This window comes from Numenius arquata, chromosome 10 (genome assembly GCF_964106895.1).
Source record: "Numenius arquata chromosome 10, bNumArq3.hap1.1, whole genome shotgun sequence".
In the NCBI taxonomy this organism is placed as follows: Eukaryota; Metazoa; Chordata; class Aves; order Charadriiformes; family Scolopacidae; genus Numenius; species Numenius arquata.
The window spans coordinates 32,644,520-32,664,008 of NC_133585.1; the positions used below are offsets into that span (position 1 = coordinate 32,644,520).

The 19,489-nt window shown below is 39.2% G+C and overlaps 1 protein-coding gene across 1 annotated transcript in view; it reads right to left on the bottom strand.

The window, feature by feature from the left end:
- Positions 1-9,165: 9,165 nt before the first annotated feature.
- Positions 9,166-19,489, bottom strand: part of PCDH10 (protocadherin 10) — a 40,879-nt gene continuing 30,555 nt past the window's right edge. The window contains exons 5-6 of the mRNA XM_074154983.1: positions 9,780-9,869; positions 9,166-9,203 (exon numbers count right to left, since the gene is read on the bottom strand). Of these exons, the coding sequence (XP_074011084.1) occupies positions 9,166-9,203; positions 9,780-9,869 (128 nt within the window). The remainder of the gene's footprint in view (positions 9,204-9,779; positions 9,870-19,489) is intronic.

The following is a 19,489-nucleotide window of genomic DNA, read 5'->3' on the forward strand; positions in this document are numbered from 1 at the left end:
ACCCTTCTCAAACATCCAGAACTACCATAATTTTCTGTTCCACCTCCAAGCCATACCAAACAACAAAGACAGTACCAGTTAAACGCATCTAACTGTAACACAACCAAATCCTAGCACACATTCAGTTTTCTCCTTGTTCCTTTATAAACTCTGAACATGGATAGTCGATTTTCAGGTACTGAGGAAAATGAAGGTTTTCAACTGGCCTATCCATTAAAATCTTCAAACTAGCCAGATCAAGGAAGAGGCTTTCCATGGAGGCGGAATGAAAAATACGGGCATTTCCAAAGTGTGTATACAACCACCACCACTTGGCCTTGACAGAGCAAGTTCCTTAAGTTCTTAGATTTCAGCCTGTGCTTAGTCAAAGCAAACCTATTGTTTCACCCTTTAAAAAAAAACAAACACCAAAAACTTTCATCAATATACATAAATAATTTCAAGATCCAGAAAGTATTACCTCCAGAGTCGTTATTTTCTACTCAGCTCTATTTCATTATTTATTATGCCTCTATTTTTAGAGTGATACCAATAAGAAGAGGGCAAAGGTTGGCTTCTATCAACCAAAAAGCTCCAGTGCTGGGGTCCAGTGCCTGACACAGCCTTGAAGGGAAACGCATCCGGAGTAACTCTCAAGAACACCGGCCTGTATAGCTCTGGGTCTACACCAGCCCCTTGATTATAGTAGCTCAATGGGCTTTTTGTAGGGTTTTTGTACAGTTCTTTTTTTGTGTTGGGTTTTTTTTTTTTTTAAAACCTCACGTAAGGGCCACGTGTGACCAGAAGGTCTTTTCAATGCAATAGCAGAGGGGGCCTGAACCTTCCCCCCCACCTCCCGCCCCGCAGCAGACCAAGCCCGCCCTGCGGGAGCCCTTTGCTCCAGCCCAGGTTCGCTGTTGTTAACTGTCTAACCCGTATTTATTGCCTTTGAACATCGCCACCTCACAGAAGAGCTCAAGCTTCCAGCGGCGGGCGGCACAGCCCCGCTGCCCGCCCCTGCCGCCGCCGCCGCGGCACCGCTCCAGGAGCCGCGCCGAGCCCGGCCCCAGCTCACGGCCGACATCTTCCCCCCACCCCAACCCCCCGCCCAACGCCAACCGCGATCACCCATGTTAGACCCACCTGGTCGCGGCGGCACCTCCCTGTCGGGCCTTCTCCCCCCCCGCCCCGCCTTAAAAAACCTCCCCCGGCCATCCTTAGCCCTCCCGTGCACGGCGCCTCCTGCCTGTCAGCTCTGGATGGGGTCTCTCCCTGAGGAGAGGGACTTGGGGGTGGTGGTGGATAAAAAGCTCAACGTGAGCCAACAATACGGGCTGGCAGCCCGGAAAGTGAACAGTATTCTGGGCTGCATCAAAAGCAGCGTGGCCAGCAGATTGAGCGAGGTGGTTCTGCCCCTCTGCTCTGGTGAGACCACACCTGGAGTACTGTGTCCAGCTCTGAGGCCCACAATATAAGAAGGACATGGACCTTCTGGAGCGAGTCCAGAGGAGGACTACAAAGATGATCAGAGCACTGGAGCACCTCTCCTATGCAGACAGGCTGAGAGAGTTGGGGTTGTTCAGCCTGGAGAAGAGAAAACTCTGAGGAGACCTTAAAGCAGCCTTCCAGTACCTTAAAGGGGATCTACAGGAGAGATGGGGAGGGACTCTTTGTCAGGGAGTGGAGTGATAGGACGAGGGGGAATGGTTTTAAACTGAAAGAGGGGAGATTTAGATTAGATCTCAGGAAGAAATTCTTTCCCCTTAGGGTGGAGACACATTGGAACAGGTTGCCCAGAGAAGTTGTGGATGCACCATCCCCGGAAGTTCAAGGCCAGGCTGGATGGGGCTTTGAGCAACCTGGTCTAGTGGGAGGTGTCCCTGCCCTTGGCAGTGGGTTTGGAGCTCAATGATCTTTAAGGTCCCTTCTAAGTCTAACTATTCCATGATTCTACAATAGATAAGTAAATAAAGCCAGGAGGCGGTGGGTAGCTTAGTGGCTTCCTGCCTCTCTTCCCCACAGGAGAGGCCCTCAGGCCTGCACCTTCTCCAGCCACTGCGAGGGTAGCCCCAAGGCCGGGCGTAAGAGGCATCCTGGTCTGCAGCCTCCCTGCTGGGCTGTGGGGGTATTAAAAATATAATATTTTTATATTATATATAATAATATATAGTCATGACCGCCCGGGGCAGCGGCAGCCCAGCTGCCCTCCCCAGCCCAGGAGCCTGGTGCCTGTCTGAGGCCTGGGGCCAGCCTACAGTGGGGAAGGACTGCAGCTTTCCTGGCGGTCAGCTTCTCCACCTCGCTTAGCACCTACTCACCTTTTGGTATTAAAAAAGAAAAATGTAAGCTGATAAGCTATCCCTAGGCAGCGTTTCCGTGCTGCCCAAAACAGCCTCTGTGGCTGCAAAGATCCTTCGATAACCTGTCAAGAACTGACGTTGCTGTGTAAAGAGCTGTTCGTCCCTATATCTCATTTTAGACGGGTGTACGCGCCACTTTCATATCCTTCAGCTCAGCGTAACATTTGCCCTTTCATGTTCTCGTTTAAGCTACTGGGAATTCAAAGCTATTTCAAAGCATAATTATAGCAATCTGCATATAAAAGGCTGTATGTCCTACGGAGGGTTCAGCGGAAAAAAGCAAACTCCTCAAAAGAAGAAAATTAGGAGTAAATCCCACAACTAAGATTCAGTAAAGTTAATACATTTTTCATCGGATGTGAACAGTCTGTGGATTCGTAAAGCCACCGGAAAATTGTCTAAGCCACTGCACCGAGTCAGTCTGTGTACATTAAAATAATACAGCTGCTACAGGGGGGCCCACAGCACCAAAGCTTGGTGCCAGCTGGGGTGTGCGGCAGGTCCCATGTTGACCTGCAAGGTGGGTTTGTTGAAGTGAGCTCTGAAGGATCCTCCCAGAGCTTAAGCACCCTTCTTGCTGGGGGCCATGGCAGGCTGTTGAGGAAGGAGGGTTCTGTAGCAACAGTACTTGCTTAAGGTATCATGAAAGAGATACGGAAGAGGGCTTTTAAATCAGTACATCTATCAAGCAGTCTTCACCAAAAAAAATTTTCACCATGATGATGAATTGTGTAACACCGTTTGGGTTTGACTGTATCATATCACCCTATTATATACCAAAATTGAGATACAGGAATTAGAGCCACAAGTGCTATATATGCTGCATCGCAGAAATCAGTTCATTTGTAACATTCTTTACACTGAACGTGCAGAGTTAACCTCATGAAACTCATAAAAATGCTAAAAGTCATTGGAGTGTTTTAAATTTACCTTATACACTTTACGCACTTGGCTTAAAATCTCTCTGATGGTCAGAAATATATTTTTTTTAAAATTTAGTTGAGCTGCATATAGTCACAGGAATTGAGGAACATTATAATAAATTAAAATTGGAATATTTGCAACATAATAATGAGTACTGGTAATATTGATTTTCTGGGATTATGTTTCAGGGGTTGTTTCCCTATCACACACCTTCTTCTTTCTAGTTTTCCTGGGATATATGTTTTCTGAGCATTATGTTTCTGGGATTGTGTTTCAGAGGTGGTTTCCCTACTGTATAGCTTTTCCTTCTCTTTAATTTTCCAGTCTCCTTCCCCCCTCCTGACTTGTCATCACACTCTCCTTCATGCTAGTCTCTTTTCAGTTCTCCTTAAGATCAGTCTCCTTCATAGCTTCTTTCTTCTTCATAAATTTAGACAGCATGTAGAGGTTGCTTTCAAAGGCGCGTAAAGGCACTGGGAAAGCAACTCCAGCGGAGCTGCTTCTTGCCTCTCCCACCACCTCCTGCGAAAGCAGCCAGCCATTTCACCCTCCCTAGGTCACATGCTGCAGGCAAACCCGCGCCTTTCTGGTACCTTTTTACCTTTTCTGGTAATCAGCGCCTGGCTGAGAAGAGCCTCACAAAAGTTAAAACCAATACTATCCGTGATACCAAAGATGAGGGAATTTGTATCCTGAATATTTAGAAATTTAGATATATGACTTTTCTATAAAGCTATATTGTGTAGAGGCTGGAACACAAGATTTAATTTTAATAATGGCAAATGACAGTAATCTGAACCCTCAAAAATACTGGAACAATTTAGGGAAATCAGTAAAAACCAAGAAATGTACAATAACATTTCTGTATTTACAGCATTTCTGTTTATATTTATTCTTTGTTAATAAAATGCATGTCTGCTAACATTTATCAACTTTGTTTTTTCTCTTCTTTGAGAAAGATATTGCATTGATTTCTAAATTGTAAGAAAGATCTTTCAACACAGGTTCAGCTCCGATTAAACTTTCTAGGCCAAACTACAGCAGTGAAATTAATAACGATTATTTACTTTTAAACAAACTTTAAAACACCCCTTTGATTATAGGCAATTCCAGTGTGAGCAAGTATTGATAAACATGTATTACAAAAAATAAAATGCTGGGAAAAAGATTACAAGTAGAAAGAGAGAATTTCTCAGAAGTTCATGAGAAGCAGCATTCAGTCCTGATGAAAAGTGTTTTCTTTCTTGTTATTTGCAAATGTCGTTATTTGCCTTTATTTTAAAATCCTGTATATTTTAGAAAATGGATAACTTCAAGGCTTTTAGCATAGAGGCATTGAAGCATATGGTAATCCCAGTCCCAAACACTAAAATGTGCCTGTCTGTGCCAACTCTTAATTACCAGCTCATTAACACTCAGGTGTCAATTGCTGGTGGCAAAGGCAATACTCAGTTGGCCTGGTTTCTGTCATGCACAATGTAATTAAATTGACCTCCGCAAAAGGAGCCCAGTAGTTGCCTGATACCACTTGGACACCGATTGCCGCACTAATCACAATCGTGTAATTTAGTGAATCACACAGTGTAATGAGGGAAAGACTCTGGAGAGTACCAAATTGTACTTGCATATGTAATAATGACTTTAAGGACAATTAGGGAAATAATCGCTGCTCTGTTTTCTTCCAAGCTAATAATGAACTGCAGTAACTATTTGAGTTTCTGTTGTTGATTTAAAACTTTTCGCTGCTATCTTCTATTTTAAAATAACAGTTAGCAGGAATTAAAATGTAAAAAAAAAAAAAGAAAACAAAAAATTAATACTAGTAACAAAGCTCCATCTTCACTGTTAATAGCCCCACAATGGATTACAGCTTCAAGTACTACTGGCTGCCTAGTTAGTATCTGAGAGAGCTGTATTAGATGGTGTGTCCCAAGAAAAAAGGGTGATTAAATGTACTTCACTGATCTCCAAAACAGGCCACCCTCACCTCGTGTGCCCTGTGCACACGACAGTGATGTGTAGGAAACCAGCCAGGGCTGTGGACGGGGGGAGACCGTGGGCATGTCACTTCCCAGGTAAGGGTTCTCACTTTGGCACCAACTTCTCAACGATGTGTATGGAGACAGTTACTCGGTTTACCCCAGATTTAAAAAATGCAGCTTTCTCAGGTCAACGCACAGCTTCTGAAGAGGAATCTGCCTTGGGACTTCAGAAGATGAAGCTCCTAAGATTATTGTATTGAAGTTTTGGCACTGAAATGAAGCGTCAAAATTTGGAGCATAGTTATCTTTAGCTCCCTTTTGGCCAGGTAAGCAGCACCAGCAGTCATTTCAGTGCTGCTTCAATTTTAGCTTCCCCTGATAATCTTCTCTCTTTCCCTGTATTATTTAGCACCTTACTCCTACATCCTAATGAGGTCACCTGGTGTCAATGTCTCAACTTGGATGGTATGGATCTGGGCTATGACATGCAACCACAATTCAAATTTGTGAATTTCCAATAGGTCAGCCACACCTTACCTTCAGCGTTTTGTCTTCATTAGTTCTGAAAGCTACGAGTCCCCTGACCGATCTCTGGTCTTACCCAAATACTGAAATTCCAGGCTTAATATTTCTGTGGAGAAAAGCTCTAATCTTCAACTTTTTTCATCCCTGCTCATCCTCTGCCGGCAGGAAATCTTTCCTACATGTCTTCTATGAAGTACCACTGAATTTCATTACTGAATAGATTAGGTTCCCAGTTCTCTTTGTTGGGTATTTTCCCTTGTAGTCCTCTGTTTGTTTGTCTAAATACTGCTGTTGACTTTAATAATCAAACTGCAAGATCAGTATGGTGAGGGCATCTTTTATTAGTGTGTTTGTGCATTCATTAGTATAAGCAGCTCTGCCTACAAATGGGTCTCCTATGTGCTATCGTTTTACTAGTACTGATAAATAAAATTCTGATGTCCCCACCCAAGTATGAGTAAGAAAAGGTATTTTGTCCTTGTACTGATAACGTTGCATGCATTTCATTAATCAGCAAATCACAGACAATATGAAGCAGAATTTTCATGACACGTGCAAGTAACTTTTTTATATATAATACAGAATACCAAGTATATTTGCATAGGGACATTGGATGGTGTCTATTTGTAACACGTGCTAAAACTGAAACTTAAAAATTCAAGACTCTGCTGCAGGTATTTTACATATAATAAAACCTGGGCCTTAGATTTTTCTTTTACGCTGAAACCAGTGGGATATCTGAGCCCTGGGCTTGTGTATGATCAATTCAATTGTCACGGCGAGTGGTTAAAAAACCACTGCCAAAGAGTGCAAGCCATCTGATGAATAGTTACTGAGCTGGGAGAAGAACAAAGATTTTTTTAAAAAGTAAAAACTTTAGTTCTCTGAAAGTGAGGTAAACAGATTTGCTGACAAGTTTATGCAAAACACGTAGAAGGAGCAAAATCCTTTCTAGAGATGTTACAAAATCTAAAGAATAGATGAAAGCATTTTGTCGATGATGTGTTTATTAAAGATTGTGAATTCTGGAGAAGTGATCCATCTAACAAAGAGAAAGCAATGCTGTGCAGAGATTAGGAACAAAAGGGAAGGATCTTTCTTGAAGAGTGACAGGCCATCAAGGAAAGACGCTTTCCAGTGAAGTGCTAACAGATGTAGCAGGTGAGACTCAAAACAGTTGAAAGGTACCCAATCTACAAACAAGAGGAATTCAACACTGTTTCATGCATAAGTTCCTACCTGCAAAACAGTGCTCAGCATGGATTACATAAATATGCAGCTAAGGGAGGAAGAAAAATTCACGGTACTTTCCCAGCAGACATTTGTAAATGTGTCTCGTGTTTGTTGAACAAAGAAAGCTTAACACTGAAATAAAGATGATGGAAATACTGCATCCATAATTGTGCGAGAATAGAAGTCAGATTCTTTTTTAATGTACTAACTTACTTTTGAAAAACACTGAGTATACCTGACACTCTGTGACCTAAACAGGGGCTCTGGTTGCTCAGAAATTTTTAAAATCAGTCTTTGGAGACATGAAGTATTTTTAGATTAAAAAAACACATTCAACAGTTAATTTCTTTTAATTTGTACGTTGTGAAGTTGGTCTGCACTCTTCAGCCTGGGTGCAGACCAAGTGATGGTTCCATAGGAATGGCCTGCTCCCCAGCTTATCCAAAGAAAGGTAACCGAAAAGTGGCTCCACGGTGAAGTCCAAGTGAAGTCAGCTCACTGTGCTGAGAAGCAGATGGTGTTATCCCTCAAATATGAGGTTAGCTGTAACCTTCTGAAACTCCAAACTTTTGCTTATTGCAGTAACTATCGTATGACATAAGCACACATAAACAATCCTAATAAAAATGCCTGACATTCAAAAGCATTTTCCATTCACGTTTTGAGAGGCAATACACAATACAAATTCAGACAGAAGTGCTGAGATATGTAAATGATGCTTATAAAGCACTTGCCCCATTTTCCTTTTACAACATTGTGAGTTATTCATTCCCCACCTGTATTGTCTATACCACTCCATTTCTATTTCATTTTGCTTTCTTCCCCTAAGGATTCAAGCCCTCATTTTTGTCTGTGTATGTTTATCCCCTCCAACACTGACTACTGCTCTTTCTGATCATGACAGCTGCTGGTGATTTAATGTACAAATGGCAGCCAGAAATCAGCAGGCCGCAGAGTGTCATTTGTTATGCCATTTTGTCTTTGACTCTGCACACTCTAAGGGCAATAAAGAGAAGGATGGTACTGATATAATTCAAGGTGATGAACAGATTCTTCTAACTTGAATGGGCTTCTTGTGATCTTACATATTATTTAAGGGTTCAAAGCTGCCTGAGATTTTGATCTTTTAAGCAAGCTGTTTTCTCCCAATTTAGTTCTGTACGTTGAGTAAAAGGGCAGGCGAGATACAACAGGGTGTTAAAATACAGGATCAGTCCAGAGAGGTATTCCCACCAGCGGCAAAACAGAACAGTCTCTGTTGCCCTCTTCTTTCTTCTTCTAAAGCCCTAGGGGAACACAAATCCTGGGAATAGGATGGGAGCAGGGAGAGGTTTTCACTTCCAGCCATACAGTCTGGATGGCTGTTGAAAAATTGACAAACTTCTGGTATAATCTGCTTATATCAGGAGCACAGAGTGATTAATTCAGATATCATTTAATATTATCTCATTTCTTCTCTTCTAAGTTGTGAGTTCTGTGCTGTGACTTTGAGGGACAATTCTGTATCTCACTCTTTAATTCAGTTTACATTCATTGATTATCTATGTATTTTCACTCAACTATCAAATTGTAGTTCTACATATATGTTTGGTATTTTGATTAATGGGTCAGTTTACCTTCTTTACAAGGGACCTGTCAGGGCAAGGTGTTCACCTGCAGTAGACTGGAATTACACAAATACACACTAGGCTAAGACCCTACCTTTATTCTCCTTGATTTAGTTAGACTAAACCGGAATTGAAGTAGGATTTTACCTCCACACCAACAAGTGTAAAAACTTCTTCAAATGAATTTATTTTCATATGTCTTCTATAGTTTCTCTGGTTATCTTACTTGTTCAAGGCATTGTCAGGTCAATTTAAGTGTCTTGAATGGGGAGGAGATTGGAGAAAGAGAGCGAGACAGAACTGTTATAGGTGCAAGGTTTTCCTTTGTAAGAGCAAACCAAGACCAAGAAGATAAAACAAGGACCTTGAGTAACATTGCTGACAACATATGCACAGGAAACATTCTTGTTTGATTTATTTGAAACAGCTATTATTCTGCAATCTAAATACTCTAGTATTTTACAATAACATAACATCAAGGAAATAAAATTATCCAAACAAATCTCCATCTCAAAATGAAATATTCCTCTTTGCATTCTCTGTGGAATCTCTCTTTTACAATGGAGGCACGTTGTGCCCAGCATTAGTACAGTCTGTAAGAACAGGTTAGGTAAACATGTACTGGTAACAGCATTCAAAGTGCTGATCCTGAAGCAAGGCAGGAGGATTGGGAACAATGACCTCCCAATGTCAGGGTGCTGAGGGGCTGGGGTCTCCCTCATGACTGGGAGCTCCCTGGAGGTGTCAGGGCAGGGCCCATCCCACCACCCCAGCCAGGAGCAAGGCAGTCAGAGAGCAGATGGGGACAGCCCCAGCCTTGGGCATCCAACACATCCCTGGAGACAGGACTGGGCCAAGGAAGAGCTGGAACAGTGTCTCACAGGTGGAGATCAGCATCAGGTCTGGTGAAGGGAACCAGGGTGAGATGCAGCCCCAGGATGTCTGAGGTCATCGAAGTAGTCCAAGGGAGTCAGAGGGGTGGGCAAATCGTCTTTTTATACCAGCAATTCTGTAAGCCACATCCTTATTTTATTTTTTCTCTGTGTCTTTCCAGTTTATAATACTAGTGTGTGGGTACTTATTCCAGGGAAACAGTGAAGTATTGTTTCCCAACTTAACTGGCACAGTAGTTCTGTTGTCATCAACAGGATGACTTAGGAAAGACTTACCTTCCGGAAATTTATACAGTTGTCCAGAATCTCTGAACTTTTCCACATCTGCCAGGTAAATCCCAGGTAAATCCTTCCCAATAATGCATTCTGTTAATATAAGATTTTTAGACTGCTCTTACCACCATTATGTCCAAGTATTTCCTGATAATACATTAATCTACGTGACTAACATACCAGGTGTGGTTTGCTCTCCTGATCTCTCCCCTTGGCAAGAGGGCAAGCTCTCTAATGGCTCTGTAATACACCTAGTGTCACTCTCTGTGTCATCTACAAATGCTTACTGAGCAAAATTTTTATACAATACTAAATACTAAATACAATATCGCTAGAGAGCAAGAAAATGAGTTTATATTTTATCAGTGATTAGCAGTAGAAGGTGGCACATGTGCCTAGTTCCTGCACCAAGAGAGTTTAAGTGCTTTTGTAGACTGGAACAGCAAAACAGGAGATAATCCTCCAACTTGCTGCTTAGGATCTCTTTTAAGCTGAATATGGATGCAGAAATTATCTGAGATGGGGACAGAGCTGAATGCAGATTTCTCACATCCTGAAAAAATACTCCAAAAGTCATACCATCTGCTCTGGAAATCTTAGGTATTTAGTCTTTAACATCTTAACAAACATCTTAAGAAAATTGGATCCTATTTTTAGATGTTCTGGGAAGACATGTATTGAACAGAGAACTACCTGAGAAAGCAATGCAGATAGAGACCCTTTTCATACCATACTGATCATAGTATCTGCCCATGATATTGGCCACTGAGAACAAATGCTCCTTTTATATGAAAGGATCTAGACCCACTTTTCTTTTCCCAACCCTCCCTAATCATCAAATCCAAAAGGATTTAGGCTCTGAGTGGAAAGATGAAGAGCTCTTCGTTTTTCTCTTTGAAGCTGTCCCATTTTGCAAAGAATAATTATATATTCTTTTGACAGAGAGACCAAGGGCACCAAATTACATATTGCTCTCTAGACTACTAGTTAGCTCATTAACCTGCATGTGGGGAGACCTCAGTACTGTAGCACCCATGTGGTTTTACATTATTTTATACTATAATCACTGTTGTTGTGGCAGGTTTTTTTTTTCTTATTATTTTGATTTAGGAATTAGGTTCTATTCCCACCCCTGCAATAAACTGCATTATGAAATTTCTCAGTCATGCTTCAGTAAAATGAGGATAGTGATGCAGGCATCTGTCACAACACTGGAGTATATTTTGCTTATTAATAAAGGATATAAAGAGCACAGAACAGCAGTTAATAGAAATCTAACTTTGAAATATATGTTTTTTCAATTTCCAGCTCTGCATAGATTTTCCAGTGCTCAAGGTTACTATTTGGATGAGAACAGTAAGACAGATTTTTGGTTTTGTTTTTTCCTGAAGCTTTAGATCTGTGAATATTAGCAATGTGTTCAGTGAAGTTATAGATTTCACTCTGCAAATGAAGAATTAAACACCTGTTTAATTCACTTCACCTGACAAGTTTACTCCAGAAAAAAATGGTGGTGTCCAGTTTTCTCCAGACAGAGTGGAAACAGGAAAGAAATTTCCCACATCCAGTAAAACACTGTGCAGACTTAAAATATTTTCTGTTCCTGCATTTCCTGTCCTATCCCTGAACAGGGGAGGTCCAGAGATGATTTATATAAAAAAGAAAAAAGGTAAACTACCTGCTTTTGCCTGGATTTTTTCTTCTGGATAAGTGGTACTTCTAGGATCAGATTTACTAAATAAAACAAGATTTTATTTCAGTAGTAACAAAATGAAATTAATTCCTGTGTTGTCACACAGGAAGTGACAACAGGAATGAAAGTAGCAAAATTAAACCCAGAAATCTTAATATTAATTTCTATATGATAAGGGCCAATTGAACTCCACCTATAATTCTAAAGGTATAATTTAAAAGTTAGGCTGGTAGGTCCATTACTTAACTATACATAATGCCAGGAACCCTCCAAAACCAGGTGACATAAATGGTGAAAAGCACAATGAAGTAGCATCCATTAAAAAGTAGTATTTGAAGTAGAATACAATAATATATCTGGGAAGGAATTCTGTAAATTGTTATATTTTCACAATAGGGGTTTTCACAAACCCTCCTGGGGGTTTGATACTGGGGGCTGGCTCAGCACCAGGGCAGCCAAGGTGGCACCATTCGAGGCTCCCTGACAAGCCATGGGGTGGCCGTGGCCAGGTCCTCCCCCCAGCCCAGCTGTCACAGGGCCGTGTCTGACCCTGAATCCCTGCGCTGGGCCTGATCCTGACCCCCACCTGTGGGCCAAACGCCCGTCCCAGCCTCAGCCCATCCCTGTACCCAGGGAGGTGCTGGATGCCAGGGCTGTCCTCCACCATCCTCTGGAAACAAGGGTAAAAAAGAATATGCTACTTTGCATGCCATTATTTTTGAACTCAGCTGGGATTGTTCTAATTTAAATGTGTACTTGGAGTGTTGAGGCATAGATTTATTTTTTATTTTGGGGATTTTGTTTGTTTGTTTAATTTTTAACAGATTGTTTCCAGAAGCTCAGTGAGATTTAATGATATCATTACAAGGTATAGTGCATTTTCTCCCTAGATTATATTAATTAACTATCTTTTACTTCCAGCACTCTGTCTCTCTTCTCTTTCTTTGTTGACAGTCAGAATATAAATCAAACCAAGCCTCTTACGAAAACTGAATGGCCATGAGCTTCAAGGGCATCATTTAGCCTCATCTTCAGGGGGCTGAGCAGGAGAACGTTTGCTTGCATTCATCATTTTTTTTTGCAGATAGCATAAGCCACAACAAATATATCGCTCTCATGGTGAAATCTTTCGCTTTCTTGATATTTATGTTCCTGAACAAAGCACTATTTAAGTACCAATTAATGTCATCTGCGATCCTAGAAAAAACAGGGAGTGTTCTCTCTCTTTTTCTCTCTCTCTCTTTTTCTTCTTCACAGAGGAACAGTGCCACACCACTGCTCTTCAATCAGCATCCCATGAAGTTTCTGCCCTAAATTATTCTGATACCTGTCTAGAAAAGCTGTAGTGGTGGGGACGGAATTGCTAGGTAATTTTGTCATCAGACTTCACCTAGGTCTTTTTTTTTCTCTTTTATTCTCATCAAATGGGAATACCTCCCACACTGAGGGGAACATGCAAACCCTTCCGAGGACTGCTTTTATACTTCAAGTGAAAGTTGGACCAGAAAATACGATATGAAACATCTTTCAGACTAGGTCTGAAAGGAGATAATGTGTTTAAGATCTGTTTGTTACCTTCCAAAGCAGAACTTTCTGAAACATTAATTGTTGAGGTTGGTATTTTCTTTGCTTGCTTTGCTCACATTTTCAACCATGGCTATGGCAGTGTAAGAATACTCAGCTCCAATTAATTTTTAATTCTCTGCCCTTCTGCATAGTAAAAACACAAAGCTCTCTTTTCAGAACTGCATTTCTGTCTTTGTCTTCTTAGAAAATCTGAACAGTGATATCATTTAACTTGTGTTATTTTGCTTTGAGATAAAATTATTAGAAACGTTTGGTTTAAACTGACACATAGCCATTTCCAGTTTTCCGAATGTGACTGTGCAGCTTGTTAAAAGCAGAGCTAGTGAAGTTTCCTTTTTTCTGGTGTCAAATAATTTTATTGTAGGTTGCTCTTGCTTAAAAATGCACGTGCATAAAGAAAGAAATGAAAACTTCCTTTTGCTCTCCTCCAAATCACTGTGGCTTGGGCCATTGCCCTTAATGGAATTAGGCTCTGATGCATATAAAATACAGTTCAGTTTTGCAACCTGAATGTTTAGATCCAAGACTTCTAAAACTTAAGGTTGGTTTGGTTACATTCCCTTTACCACGGTGTCATAAGGCTTTCTTACACAGTGCGTTAGTCTTCGCTGCTGGTGCAACTCAAAGATGAGTTATCCAAAACACGCTTCTACGCTGAGCATCAGCTGAACTTTAATCTATGAAGTGCATGTATTTGGAAGCACAGTTTCATTAACTGTTTGGCTTAACTGAATTTTCCATATTGTATAACATACATAAACATTTTAGCATATATTCACCTATTTGCCTTCGGCTCTCTCCAATAAGAATGGTAAATGTTATCTGAATCCTCTTTGCCATTTTTGATACCTTTCGATTGACTAGAGCAGTTAACATCCAGAGGACACTTTAACCAGTGCTGACAGAGTGAACAAGAAAGCTTTAGCACAGTATGTTTCATCTTGACTCAGCAAGATTTCCAGCACTCCCATGTATATATTTTTGACAGGACGCTTCTGAAATGAAGCATTTGCCTTCTGGAGGACTACACCCACATAGATTTCATTTTTCCTGATGTCTGTCAATATCATGAACTTTATTAACAAATTCAAATTCAAAAACAATTTCAATTCAAGAAAGCTGTCCAAGTTAGTTCTTGCTCATTTCTTACATATGAGGATATCTACAAAACCACAGATGCTCAACAGTGGATTTTAATGTATGTGTGTATTTCTTTATATATATGTATCCATTTCATACCAAGACAGATTAGCAGATTAGAGACAAAATAAAATGAAGGAGCTCTTTAAGAAGAATTTGAGCTCTGATTGTAGGGATCAGTGCAATGGATTTAACTCACAGTTTCAGAAGTTCTCATAGCATAATATTACAGCAGAGTCTTACTAGCCGTCTTTTACATTACTTCGAATAGAATAAACAACTTGCTATTCTTTATAGACATCTGTTGCCAATGTTTTGCAATCAAATTGCAATAACTAAATGTATATCAAAGATTCTAATTTTGGCCCCTACGCCTTTGTATAGATTTTAATTCAGAAGTCCCAATGCCATAAAACTCGAGACTTGAACATGGAATAATGGCAGGATATGATCAGCTTTCTCCATATAAGACATACAAATATTTAACAGCCTTGCAAAATTGCAATGACAATTTATCAGCCTAGGAAGACTATCTATTTATCCCTTTACCCTTTACCCTGAGGAATGATAGTACTTAAGATTTAAAAAAAAAAAAAAGCCTACTATGAGCAGGTAAAATTTGGAAAGTCAAATGCTGAAATGTGTGCTTAGTTGTGGGTATAATGCATGAAGAAGGGGCTGAGTTCAAATCTTGAATGCAAAACTTCATTCTACACTAAGGAACAAGTCTAACTTTGTAGTATTGTAAATGTGTTTCTACCCTTCTGTTTGCGTTTACCGAGAGGAGCGTACTCCTGTAAGAAAAAATCCAGTGGCAATTTACCAGATTTTGAACTATAATTATATACACACACACATATCTCCCCACACACATATATAGACTATAATGCCGGAAGCATAATCTTTACAAGTCGTATTTATCTGTGCATTGTCATTCCACTTAATTTTGCAACAATACTGATGAAAAATTACTACACCTTGTTCAAATCAGCTGAGAATATATTAATGGAAATACCTCTTTTTGTTTTTTGTTTTTTGTGTTTTATTTTTCTTTCTCTCAATAGGCAGCTTAGTAAAAACTTGCATTAAATAATTGGAATTTTATTTCAAGTAGTGAAATATTTTAGTATTTCTATGTTTTGGAAGAATCAGTCTGGAAGAAACTAAAGCCTGGTTTTGAAGCAATTGAATAGGCAAGCTGCTTGGAAATCCATTGCTACATATCTAAATCAGGAATTAAAAAAAATAAAAAATTTACAGATCTGTTTCCATTTTGTTATCCTTTATGAGATCCTGTCTTCTGTGCTGGAACTCTAATTTACAGCAAATGTAGTTCTTCACACAGACAGCTTGTTCTATTATGCTCATAAATTGTAAATTTAAACATTAAATATTGCTTCTGATACCTAACTGAATGATAAAACATTCTTATCCCTACAGCTGTGTACAGATCACATCCTCCAAAGCTTAGCATGCCCTACTAGGAACATTATGGAACAAGAGGGCTGAGAGGCTAGTCCGTGCTTTTTCTCTGAGGCAAGTTTAAGTACACTTATATCATCCCTGACAGGTGTTTCTTGAAGTGTTTTTGAAAACATTTAATGAAGGAGATTTCAGAACCCTCCCTATCCCAGCTTCTGGGTATAGCTATTTCCCCTTATTACCCAATCTAAACATTTTCCAACTACTTCAGTTTCCTTTTGTGTCAAATACACAAATCAGAGGCCTTAGACATTTGCATCACATAGGCTTAAAGGAAGAGGCAAATACAAAAGCTAATGTTTAAAGGCATTTACATACCTATCACTGCAGATAGGCACCTAGTAGCATGATGAAATATATATGGGAGATGCTGAACGAGCCAATTTCAATGGGGTTTGGCTGGATGCAACAGGTATCTTCCCCACTAAAACAAAGAAACGGGAGAAATTGAGCCTCTGTACTGCCAAATACGCTTCTCAGCACTTCTCCTGGGACACAGCAGCTATGTACTCTTTTTTAATGTGTCCTAAAGCTTGTGCCATCAAATGTCATCATACTGAAATTCACAGTGAGCTAAGGAAATCAGCAAAAGCTGTCTTTAAATATCTTGGGAGCCCAGGCCATAGTACTTAACAACTTCCTTTTCCTCAGCAGTTCTGCATCCTATGATTCCCTCTGGGACTCTCCCAATGAATTCAGAAGGATTTCTGTGCATACAGGGACCAACGTCTACATTATTTAACATTTAAAAAAAAAGAAAGAAAATAAGTGGGTACGTGTATCACAAATACTGTTCATAGAAAGAGTTCCGTTACGGAAATGAGTGACCGGGTATGATATGGTTAAGATTTTTAGAAAAAATGGCATGCAAAATGTGAAGGCAGTTTCATTAAATTAAAACACTTAAACAGTCAATAAAATAGAAAGGAAAAACATTTCTTTTTCTCACAAAGACTGAAAACAACCTTAATTTACTTTATATGCCTAATATTATGGAGATATTTGAAAATACAAAAAAAAACCCCAAACAGTTCTAACAAGAGCAAGGACTTTCTTGCTTTGAAAGCAAAACCAAGAATTTAAACGACTCCTTTAAATGAAATATTTGTCACAAGTTTCATTGCTTTTCTTCATAAAATTAACAAAGCATGTAGGTGACTAAAAGACCCGCTGCCTACAGGAGAGAAATGTTTCACTGTTGTGTTTGCTCAAATCAATAGCTATTGTTGGTGCTTTTTTTTTCTGATTGTTTTGTATAATATATACATTTTAAAAAGGATCCCACAAAATATTTTGTAGTTATACAAGTGTGCTAGAGGTACACATTAAACGTGTTTATTTTTTTGTTCAGAGTATTAAGTTAAGAACTCCAGGGCTTGGTCCTGCAGCTGTTTGTACAAAGAGCTCTTGAAAATGGATCAGGAGTCTCGTTTGAATTCATAGGAGGATGGTTTCCCTGCAGACGGTTTATATACTTCTAGCTAATAAAAACTGTCATAATAAACAAACAAATGAAAAAACAACAAAAGGAAGACACCCAAACTCTATTACAACACAGCAGTGGCTAAACTCAGCTTCTCACACATTCATCCTGTGGCAGCATTGGTGGGGATATCAGGATTTCTATATAACGGCATGATCCAAATTCCACTGCAATCAATGAGAGGTTTTCTCTTGTCTTACTTAATATTGAATCATCACTAGGAATTTGTTCAAATTTGGCTAGGCAGTGGCCTCTCATTTGTTTTCAATATTTGACATATTAAGATAAAGTGGGGAAAAAAACACAATACAAAAAGAAAAAAAAAGAAAAAAACATTTTACTAGATTTTTACATTTAGTAAATGGTACTTAAACTCCATGGACATGAAAGTAATTTTAAACTTTACCTTTGAAAGTTTATCTTTTTCAATATTTCATAGAAAAGAAACGCTCTAAGATACCATTTCAGACCACAGAATTATTACAGAACATAAAGATTGTATGCAAGGGCTTAATCCTTTTCCCAACAAAGATGGTAGCCAACTCCTTTTTATCTCCAGTGGGAGAAGGGTCAGCTGAGAATGTGCCATGTTCCTAATTTCAAATCTCCTTCATGATAAAAGAGTCAATAGTTTGGCATATACTTTGCCTTGGTAATTTGAATTCTATCAACAACTATTCCTAGCCACAAGAGAAATATTTTTAGGCAATATATTTGTATAGTTTCACAAAACAATGTCAAAGAGAGATGTGTGTGTGTTTGTGTGTGTGTATGTATGCTTGTATGTATGAATACTTATGAGTTTGGGATGATTTTCTTAAAATACTTAACTTCACTTACATTATATCTTACATTGCAAAATGTACAGACACCCAGTGTTCTTTTTAACAACATATACAGGTGAGTTTATAGAGCCTTATAAAAGATTGTGTGATTCCAAATTAAAAACCATAGAAATATAATCAAAGTAATGGAGAGTGATTTATACCTCTGATAGTACATAGCGCTCATTCTGGTAATACTGACAGCTGCATCTTTGGCATTGAAAATTCATTACAACTTTTAGACAAAATGTTGTTGCTTACAGCTTTTTTTTTTTTTTTTTTAAACAAGAAAAACAGGATTGACCAAAATACCAATATCGGGGAAGTACTATTAAAGGTTTATTTTATTTTTGTTTTTAGCAAGGATATCTTAGGAACCCTGAATTACCTTCTCACTTTAGTGTATGGTGTAGACTGTATGAATCCATTTAAAAATCAACTAAGTTGTACCACATTTTTCGGAAAATTATATATAATATAATATATATATATTTTATATTTATTTAGAAGCTTTGAAATAGTACAGTAAACACTTTGCAACACGGTGTATAAACTACAGAATGTCTTTGATAATTTTGTGGGTCTTCAGATTAACAACATTTTTATGACCCACAGGTGAAAAGAACATGATCACAATCTCTCTTGTAAAGTTGGAATAGTTTGGGGAACACTTGATCACACAAAAATAATATAAAACAGTCAAGTTTAAAACAGTGATATTGCATTTATAATGCACATTTCTTTTATCTGTACGATTGGCTTCTTGTGGTGAATATAAACATCTAAAGGGCTCAGTGACATTTTGGAGAGAGAAAGATATATAGTGCTGTAAACAGGCACACACTGATCAGAGAGGCAAGATCAGTTGCCTCTGAAGTTTCTACAGTTCTACACATTTCAACTCATTTCTCAGGCCTGCTGAGAGCAATTAGGTCCTATTGTTGGCCATGATGTCTCCAACAGCACACAAATCCTTCAGTTACACAGAACTGGATGGCCAAGATAATGAAGTTGAAAGTTGATGCTTTTTGTTGGTCGACTTTTGTGCAAATCATGCTGCTTCAGGTAAGTCCTGTAGAAGTGACTAGCATATCCTTTTCCGTGCTGCAGGAAAGAAAGAAAGACACTTCTGAGAGAAAAAAAAATAAAAATCAGTCTCCGACAGCTCTTAGGTTTAGTATTTCTTAGAGTGTAGAGAAACCAGCAAAACTTGTCACAAACTATCGCTTAAAATTCCCATTGTAGCAAACAGCTGAATGCTGATTCACTTTCCAGAGAAAAGTCTTTTTGAGGCTTGATAGCCTGAAAACCAAACTTCACATGCTGTTTTATTATTCTGTCTAATAACTCACGGCAAGTATTGCAGTGTGCCTATGCAGAATCAGTATAAGAACAAGGCAAAGAGTCAGACTTGCAGGTTCAATGTTACTGGAATTTCCAAGCCTATTTTTTTCCTAGTTCAGCTTGTTATTTGAAGCAAGATCTAGAATCCCCACAAGATTCA